Genomic DNA, 9,878 nt, shown 5'->3' on the forward strand with positions numbered 1-9,878 from the left:
AATGCTTATTTACTGGCATTTTGTCCATGTGATAATATTACATTTAATGTAAAAATGAGTGAGTCTACAATATTAATGCATTCAGTATCAAACTCATTTGAGCTTCACAATCGCTTCTTTTAATCAGTCGATCTTAGAACAGATTTTTTTACATTTTAAGGTTTTACGAGTTCAACTTAATAGAAGGCAGAATATTAACTGAATAACTGAAAGCATTTACTTTTTATTAGGTTGGGAAGCACAATTTTTACTTAAGTTACTGTATTTGTAGCTCGTTTGAACCAACTGCATGTTTTCATATGATTTCAATTGACATGATCTGTGAATATTTCACCTTCTGTGTTCTTTTGTTAAGAGCAATATCTGATATTTCCCTAATACTGTTGTTATTTGACCAAAAGTGATAAATGTGCATTTATTTATTTATTTCAATGTTTGGAGAACATCACATCCTTTTCTTCAAAGAAGATGAAAACTATTTTAGTGTAGTTCTTCTGATGTCAAATCACTGGCATCAGATCTATGTGACTTTCTGGCACATACTCAGATGGCGTGCGGCCAGGAATGACTGTGCTTTCGTTCAGCTGCAGATCTTCACTGTGGTTTTATGTGGCTGTGGCTTTTATGTTTACTGACTGTAACTTCTAGACGGGTAAATAAAATATTATAACCTCATGTCAAATCTCAGAGCGCACACTTGCAGCTTTGACTGAGGTTGTCGGAGCATACAGTTGCAGGTTTTGGCACCATTTTGGATTGTAAAGCCCCTTTTAATGGCAGCTGATGTCATCCTGTGCCTCAGCTCATTACATGTTTGAACAGCCGATGTCAAGATGTGGGGGCGTGTTTTGAACGAGCCGTTTTAGGGGGGCGTGACAGAGTCTTAACTTTGATCAAAAATATCTCTTTGGTTTTTTCAGCACAGCCAGCGAAGGATCGAACGCAACTGTTTTGAATGGGCGCACCTTTTTTAACAAACAAAAATGGCTGTCGTTGCATGTTGAGGAAGTAGGCTACAGATGTCCCTGTCTTTGATAGCCGAGGAGCGGATCCAGCAAGAGCTTGCTGGAGCAACGCAGAATTAAAGTTACATTTTTCAGGAGGAGTCACGGCAGTAGAGGCGGCGCAACTAACGACACGTGAATAATCCCACCCACTCTAAAAGCGGTACTAAACTGCAGTGGAAACGCAAACCGAGTCGAACTGAGCCGTGCCATGCCGTTCTGAACCGAGCCGAGTCGTACCACTCAGTGGAAAAGCACCATAACTTTTGTTGTCATGCTGTTTTGTGTTCATCTGTTTCTGCCATTTGCTCTTTTTACATTCACTATCACTCTATATAGACTAATGCTGCCTTCACGTGCTGTCAAAATTATCGTTAATCCTAATTGGACGTGAACGTGAATAATTTTGATACCCGAGTTTCCGAGTTGGGCAGGCCATAAACTTTAAACATGGTGGAGGGACAACCCTTGCTGCTGTCAATGCTGTTCTCACAACAACTACATCCCTTTGTCTTGTTGCTAAAGTAGTGTATTTATAGGCTAGATATGAAAGATCATTCGAAGCATATTGTATGTTTTATAAGCAGTGAAATAAGCATGTATTTGACCGAAATTCCAGAATTGTCAGCAAACTGCATGTATAGCGCGGTGAATGTTTATATGATTGTCAACCAATGGGATGCTTCATTTAATTCTTTCCGACATTAAAGCAATTGAATACGACAAGCTCATAATCACGACTTCATAAGTGGGAAATAGGAAATTTCCGATAGCATGTGAAGGCAGCATAATACAATCAGATACAACTAATATATCAAATATTTTTACAATATAATCTGATAAATTGTATTTTCACTTCAATGACTGGATGCTTTCAACTGATTTCCTGTTGAACTGTCACCAACTGAACTGCAGTGGTAAAACTATTTAAGTGTAATTAATGTGATTTGCTTCTTGTTCTTATTTTTAATAATAAAAATACAATAAAAAATATATGGTGACTTTTTTTATATTGTCGACAAATATTTTTGTTGTGGAATGGATTTTGACCTCATATGATCTAATGTAAGGGCTTGTAATATCACGGTTTGACCAGTGGGACTGTAATTCAGTTCTCCTGGATTCAGTCCAGTAGAGGAAAACACTGATGAGAATATGACTGTGTCCGAAGGCTTAGGCAGCTGACCCTATCAGACCAGGACTTTGCAGGCAGCGTTTATGCACATGGTACCTCCTGAAATGGATTTCGGGCAGACTTCTGAGGCAGCATCATTTTAATGAGTTCAAAGTTCAATGACCTAATGTTTTGATTTTTGTAGCACTATAAGGTATTTTAAAGGGTTAGTTCACCCAAAAATGAAAATTCTGTCATTAATTACTCACCCTCATGTCATTCCAAACCCGTAAGACAAATTTGGAACACAAATTAAGATAATTTTGATTAAATCTGAGAGATCTTTGACCCTCCAGCAACACAACTGCAATGTTCCCAGGTCCAGAGATGTATCAAGGACATCGGTAAAATAGTCCATGTGACATCAGCGGTTCAACTGTAATTCCACGAAGCTACGAGAATACTTTTTGTCTGCAAAGAAAACAAAAATAATGGCTTTATTCAACAATTCTTCTCCTTCTCATACCATGAATAAAGTAATTATTTTAGTTTTCTTTGCAGACAAAAAGTATTCTCGTAGCTTCTGAGAGCTCTCATATTCCGTCAAAAACATTTTAATTTGTGTTCTGAAGATGAACGAAGGTTTGAAACGACATGAGGGTGAGTAATTAATGACAGAATTTTCTTTTTTTTGGGTGAACTAACCCTTAAGTGTTTCACATTCTTTCTTGGAAAAGAAAACATCACTACAACTTCTGAAATCAGTGTTTTAGCATTACATAAAAGCAATGTCACAAATCTAAAAAAATATTAATAAAACAAACAACAAAAAAAACAAAGATACAAATGAAAAAAACCCCAGTGCTTTAACTTTCAGGCAACGATATATGGTTTATCTTGTTATTATAATTTTCATTATAATAAAGTATATTTAATGCAGTGCTAATAGACATAACCTTTATCACTGCATAGAATACTATGAAATATTAGTAAATATTATCTTAAGTTCACAGATGTCATGATGTAATGCTGATGGCAGTATGGACCTTTAGGTGGGTTTGCCAAAGACCTTTAAAAGGAAAAGAAGATACTCAAATGTGCAGTGTTGCCAGTTTGTGGGGTTTTTACCAAATTTAACGACTTTTTTTCGTTGTTGCTGTGACTATTAAGGAGCTATCTTAGCGATATTTAAGTATATTTGGCTTTTTTTGTGGTTAATAAACAGGTCTCAGATCATTTCATTATCAATTTGAATCTACATATACCTTCCTCCACACCACCAACCTCTCTGCCAGTTTCATTTAGACGATACCTATGGTCTCTTTCTGGACTTTGCTCTGTGGTATCGTCCTCTCTTCCCACCCCCACACATTTCTCATCATTAGATGTGAATTGTGCCGTGCATATGTTGTTTTCTACCCTAACTAGACACAATCTGTCCTCTTTTCCCCAGCATGTGCTACTCACCCCAAGTCTTCCGTGAGCACCAGACTAACCTCAGTCAGGGCAGCAAAGAGAAAATGGTGCAAATCAAAAGATTCAGCTGATCTAAGTAGATATGAGTCACTGCTACAGCTGACCACCTTCTCTCCTCCTAAAGCCTCTAAACTCATTCTCTCCAACTACCCCACACTCTGCCCTCTTGACTCAGTCGCCTCAGATCTCCTGCAAGCTATTTCTCCTGCAATTCTGCCTTCACTCACTCATCATCAACACATCTCTTCTCACAGACATTTTCCCCACCGTATTCAAGCAGGCTTGGGTAACCCCACTGCTAAAAAACCTACACTAAACACCTCACTTGTTGAAAGCTACATGCCCGTCTCTCTTCTCCCTTTCATTGCAAAATCACTTGAACACATTGCCAGCTGGGCAGTAACCAGTCAGGAATAAAAGTGGCCATTCAACTGAAACTGCCTTGCTGTGAGTCACTGGATTGTTACGAAGTGCAAGAGCTGAGTCCATATCATCATTTCTCATTCTGCTAGATTTATCTGCTGGATTTGATGCTGTTAATCATCAAATCCTTCTGTTCATCCTCTCATCAGTGTGTATCACCAAACTTCACTCCACTGGTTTGAGTCTTACCTCACGTTACATAACATAAAACATAACATAAATAACATGACATGAAGTGTTCTTCATTTGCTCCAGGAGCAAAATGTATGACATGATTCAGTAGGACCAGATCCTCTACTGAAGGCCAGAGAAACCTGAGTGTGTGTGTGTGTTTCTCTTACTCTCTTAATGCTAAATTGCACTGCTGTCTCGGTCTGGTGTGTTTGTGCACTTCATGGGGGATGCGTACACAGACTCAGACAGAGACGGTCACAGACTCGAGTTGAACTCGGAGAGACGAGGCGTGGCGGCAAAACTTAACGGAGTACACGAAACTCGCAATGGAAAAGAAAAGAAATTAAAATAAAAGAATAAAGGGATGTAAAGAGACTAGGTGAGTTTTCTTCTCATCGTGGTGTTAAGTAGCCGCTGGCATGTAGGCCAGAGCACGCTCAGAAAGCGCTAAAAGGCAGCGTCAAAAACGCGATGGCAAAAGTTGAAGCAAAAAAAAGGAGAGAGAAAAGAGAGAGTTTGATGGTGTCCTGAGTTTTTAAACTCGGCTTCTGGACACGTCCCCTCTGGTGTCTTGACCGATCAGATAGGCTATTATCTTAGACGGGGGTGTTCCTTCCATCATAAATCAGCACGTTATCAGTCACATGGCCCGAATTTTACACACTCTTGCAAAGTATACTCTTGGATGTGATTTCTATAACCAGAATATGATACATTTGACAAAGAATTAATTGGAAGAAACATTTAAAGCATGATTTTACAAACTCATACATACCAAACACGCATATGAATCCTTCAGCTATTCAATGATTAAAAAGACATACATAATATTTGATTAAAACATGATAGTCTAATGTGTGGGCTACAAACATAATATGGGCTTCTGCATAGAAATGTCCTTTTAGGAGGATTTTAGGTGCATATGAAAAAGAAAGTCTCTGTGTAGTTCTATGGAGAACGAAGACATGTTCTTTAGACAAAGGAATTTCGGTTTGGTCTGTCTTCTATGTGGGGGAGAAGTCAGTCTAAGGAACCTCGTGACTTCCAGCGTGGAACCTGTGATGGCCATCTCTTTGACCATCAGTCTTGATTGCTTGACCCCAAATTTGACGATCTCCTTCCTGAATTGGAATTATCAATAAGTGTTCTTTTGTCTCAATGTTGCAAGCTGTTTTGTGGAAGAGTTGGTTAGTTCGCTTGCTTCAGACTAGTTGGAGCTAGGAATCTGATTTACGACGTCCTCTTACAGCTTTGAGGCCCCTCTGGAACTTCAGCTTCTCATGTTTCGATGTTCTGGTCGAGTCTTAACTTTGTCTGATTTGGTCTCTGATATCCTACAGCTTCATAAGTTCATGGCATTTATGGCAAAAAGATCCTTAAATATACCTTTACTGGTATATTTATATACTAATAGAGTATATACTAATAGAGTAGTGAGTAGTGAGAGCTTGGAGCTTTAGACAAGAATCAAGAGAAAGAGAGGAGAGATATTCATTGGCAGTGAGTGAAAGAGAGGAGAGAGAAGAGAAGACGAGGACTGATGCTGATTCTCTCAGTAGATGCTGCAGCTCTCTGGAGAAGAAATCGCCTCCTGTTAGTGATCTACAATTCAAGATCCATCATCTGAAATCATCCAGCTTCACGGTGAGTGACATTTCATGAATCTGATCACATCTGAGAGCACATGCATTCATTTGTACATTAAATATATGAAACAATTGTATTAATATCTTAATAGTGACATTTTCAGTTGTATATAAAGGTTTTGTCTTTAATAACTGTTTTATTATTTTATATTTTGTAAAAATGAAATTTAGTAGTGGAATGGATGTTGCTTATGAAAAAAGGCTAGGTACATAATCGCTCAGATAAATATCATAGCATTGTGTATCAGGGTTGTTACAGTTGAATAAAAACAACAAAAAAAGAATAAAATACACTTTTAATTATTCTAATTATATTAATTAATTATATTTTAATTATTTTAATTATATTAATAAAAACTCTTCAAGAAATCTTGATGACGATGATGATGATGGTATGCATTTTACTTTATGTTTCTCAGACTTTCTCCAGGCTGTTTGTTGAGATGTCTATAATGGGAATATCTTGAGAAACACTACGATGGAAAACAGCACCTCAATGCATCTGGACAGAAACTCCAGTGATGGTCAGACTCTGAGCACGATGCCGGAGAACTCTCTGGAGATCCAGGTGGTCACCATCTCTCTGTCTCTGCTCATCTGCGGTGTGGGGATCGCTGGGAACGTCATGGTGGTTCTGGTGGTGATCCGTAGCAAACACATGATGACCGCCACCAACTGCTACCTGGTGAGTTTAGCCATGGCCGATCTGACCGTGCTTTTGGCCGCAGGTTTACCAAACATCTCCGAAGTCATGGCTTCGTGGATCTACGGCTATGCTGGCTGCGTTTGCATCACTTACCTGCAGTACCTGGGCATCAACGTCTCCTCCTGCTCCATCACAGCCTTCACCGTCGAGCGCTACATCGCCATCTGCCACTCCATCAAAGCCCAGCTCATCTGCACTGTATCCAGAGCCAAGAAGATCATCGCCTGTGTCTGGATCTTCACCTCTCTCTACTGCATCATGTGGTTCTTCCTTGTGGACACTAATGAGACGGTTTATTCTAACGGCGTCGTGGTCCGCTGCGGCTATCGGGTGTCCAGGAACCTCTATATGCCCATCTACTTCCTGGACTTCACTCTGTTTTACGTGGTTCCTCTCGTCGTGGCTTTGGTTCTGTATAGTCTGATCGCCAGGATCTTGTTTCGAGACCCGCTGTCGTCGAATCTGTCAGAGCAGAGGCTCTCTGTCCATCAGGGCCGGCGGCAGAGCTCTGTGAAAGTGTCCTGTAGAGCAGCATCATCCAGAAAACAGGTGCGCTCTGTCTGTCAATCATGTACATTCTAGAAAATATGAAGAAACAAAAAAATAATATATTTTTTCATGAATGTCTAATGCAATTCATTGAAAAATATAAAGAAAATATATTTATTCATTTATTTTTTATGCCTAATTTATGAAGAAAGAAAATTATATATTTATGTATTTATTTGTTTGTCTTCCAATGTAACTTCTAGTGAAGAAAATAAAAATATATATACATACATATACATATATATATATATATATATATATATATATACATGTATATTTCAAGTAACAGTTTTTTATGGGTTTAGTTAACTGTATTAATAATGTATGTAAAAATATATATATTTTAAAATTCTTTATGTATTTATTTTAATACAGTTATAACCAGAAAACACAACTTTCTTCAATTCTTAAAGCTAACCTTTAATTGTCAGAAGGAAACCGATCCTGAATTTGTTGTTTGTGATTGTTTATGATCCATAATTACAGTACAAACAGATCTGTGAGATGGTGTTCTGTATCATCATACTGTATATCAATTATAATCAGTAATATAATGTGTAAGCAGGAGTGTTTCAGTGACATGTAGACTGTCGTTTTTGCCTGACAGGTAATAAAAATAGGCCAATATCCAAAGAAGGATATTAGAGGAGGGATCTGAGCCTTTTTTTACGAGGCCAGAATATCACAGAGACGCCAAACAACCATCAAGAACTTTCTAGCATCAAATAGTATCAAAGCATTTCTTCAGAAAGTGTAAATATTATGCAATCATGTGCAATGTGCTCTGCCTATGAATGTAAATACACGCATAAACAAAAAACAGCTCAAATATCCACTTTTCTCTAAGTAGCAACTTCCGTCTGTATTGAAGCAATCTCTATTGTATAATGCATTGTAGAAATAAAGCTGACTTGACTTGTTTTGCAGGTCACAAAGATGCTGGCGGTGGTGGTGGTTCTGTTTGCTCTCCTCTGGATGCCGTATCGGACTCTAGTGGTAGTGAATTCGTTCATGGATCCGCCGTATCTCAACACCTGGTTCCTGCTCTTCTGCCGCATGTGCATTTACACCAACAGCGCCGTCAACCCCATCATCTACAACGCCATGTCGCAGAAGTTTCGCGCTGCCTTTAAGAGGCTCTGCGACTGTAAACGCAGGTCAGACCAGAGCCGAGCAGGCAAATGCACTGTAAGTGTTTACTACAGCGTCATAAAAGACTTCTCCAGTGAAAACAGTATGAAGAAACACAGCAGTTTGAAAACAGACACGTTTAGTCCTGCTTGATCTGGAAACATTAAAGGAATAGTTCAGTTAAAAATGAAAAAGTGCTGAAAATGTGCTCATCCTCAGGCAATCCAAGATTAGGATGAGTTTGTTTCTTCATCAGGTTTGTAGAAATGTGTCTCTGCATCAGTGTCTCAGCAATGGATGCTCTGCAGTGAATGGGTGCCGTCAGAATGAGAGTCCAAACAGCTGATAAAAACATCACAATAACTTCAAACCATTGCTTCTAAATATGAGTCCATAATCTATAATAACGCTTCCTCCAGTGAAAGTACATCTCCTGTTGTCTCTCGCATCAAAATCCAGCCACAGATTTGTTTAGAGCTGTTTTTGCTTGTAAACTTTCCTGATTCAGACCAAACCACTTTATCACTAAACCTTAAAAATGTCTTGTTTCAGCTTTTGTCTTCTCCAGATGTTAACTGATGGACTGGAGTGATGTGGATTATTGTGATGTTTTTATCAGCTGTTTGGACTCTCATTCTGACGGCACCCATTCACTGCAGAGCATCCATTGATGAGACACTAATGCAATCCTACATTTCTCCAAACTCATTAATCTTAGATGACCTGAAGGTGAGGACATTTTCAGTTTTAGGTGAACTATTCCTTTAATATCAGGAGTCTCTAAGTAATGAAAAAAGTGATAAATGATGCAGTTCTTGAATGATTTGGCTAAAAGTGAGCTGAACTGTTTACTCAGAAATTTACTTTAATTTCACTCAGAAATTGTTAGTAAATTTGCAAATAATTGCAAAGAAACAGCAAGTAACACACTCAAATGTTAAATTTTGAGGTGAAAATACCAAATACATTCCAATAACCTGTTTTCTTTACAAATTAGAAAAATAATTTTTACAGTGTATATATTTCTGTATAAAGAGCGATGGTGTCATGATAATATTACAATTTAATACTTGTTTTTGGCATATAAATGATGTTCACTACTGAGTACAGATCCATAGAAACACTGTAAATTTTGATTGTGAGAAATAACTCAATTATTCAACACTTTGTGTGTCCGCATGCCTATGTTATGTTAAATAAAGTATAAGTAGGACTAAAATACTCAAAGGGACCGTATAAAGAGGGACCAAACTTTCATTCAACTTCTAAAATAATAATTGTGAAATTATAAGAACATACTGTAACGTTCAGAACTCAAAACTGTCTCTCCAGACCAAAAAATAAAACCTTAAAGTTGTTTTTTTCCTCTTAAGGCTCTTAAGTCCTTTGATGGTTCTCACAGTGAAGTATAGAAGATCAGAACTGGTCGTACAGGAAATTATGTTTTTGAACTGTGAGGAGGATGTATTGAGTTGTTGTACATTCATTATTTTTGCTCTAATAAACTTTAAGAAACTTGTAATCCCTCACGATATGGACCTTTTATCAATTATTATTATTATTATGAACCTGACAAGCTAAAAGAGACCAAGATCTAGTCTGGGTTGTTAAAATTGTAAACTTAAAACATAAATAAAACCTTTAAATAAATGTTA

At 37.8% G+C, this 9,878-nt stretch overlaps 1 protein-coding gene across 1 annotated transcript; it reads left to right on the top strand.

Annotated features, from left to right (window-relative positions):
- Positions 1-6,315: 6,315 nt before the first annotated feature.
- Positions 6,316-8,376, top strand: LOC306849136 (thyrotropin-releasing hormone receptor-like; the record flags this gene model as incomplete). The annotated part of the gene is made up of 2 exons (XM_079383978.1): positions 6,316-7,092; positions 8,020-8,376. The coding sequence occupies 2 exons, from the start codon at positions 6,316-6,318 to the stop codon at positions 8,374-8,376; spliced, it is 1,134 nt and encodes a 377-aa protein (XP_079240104.1).
- Between the last annotated feature and the right edge of the window lie 1,502 nt (positions 8,377-9,878).

The sequence above is a fragment of the Barbus barbus genome (genome assembly GCF_936440315.1).
Source record: "Barbus barbus genome assembly, chromosome: 29".
Classification (NCBI taxonomy): domain Eukaryota; kingdom Metazoa; phylum Chordata; class Actinopteri; order Cypriniformes; family Cyprinidae; genus Barbus; species Barbus barbus.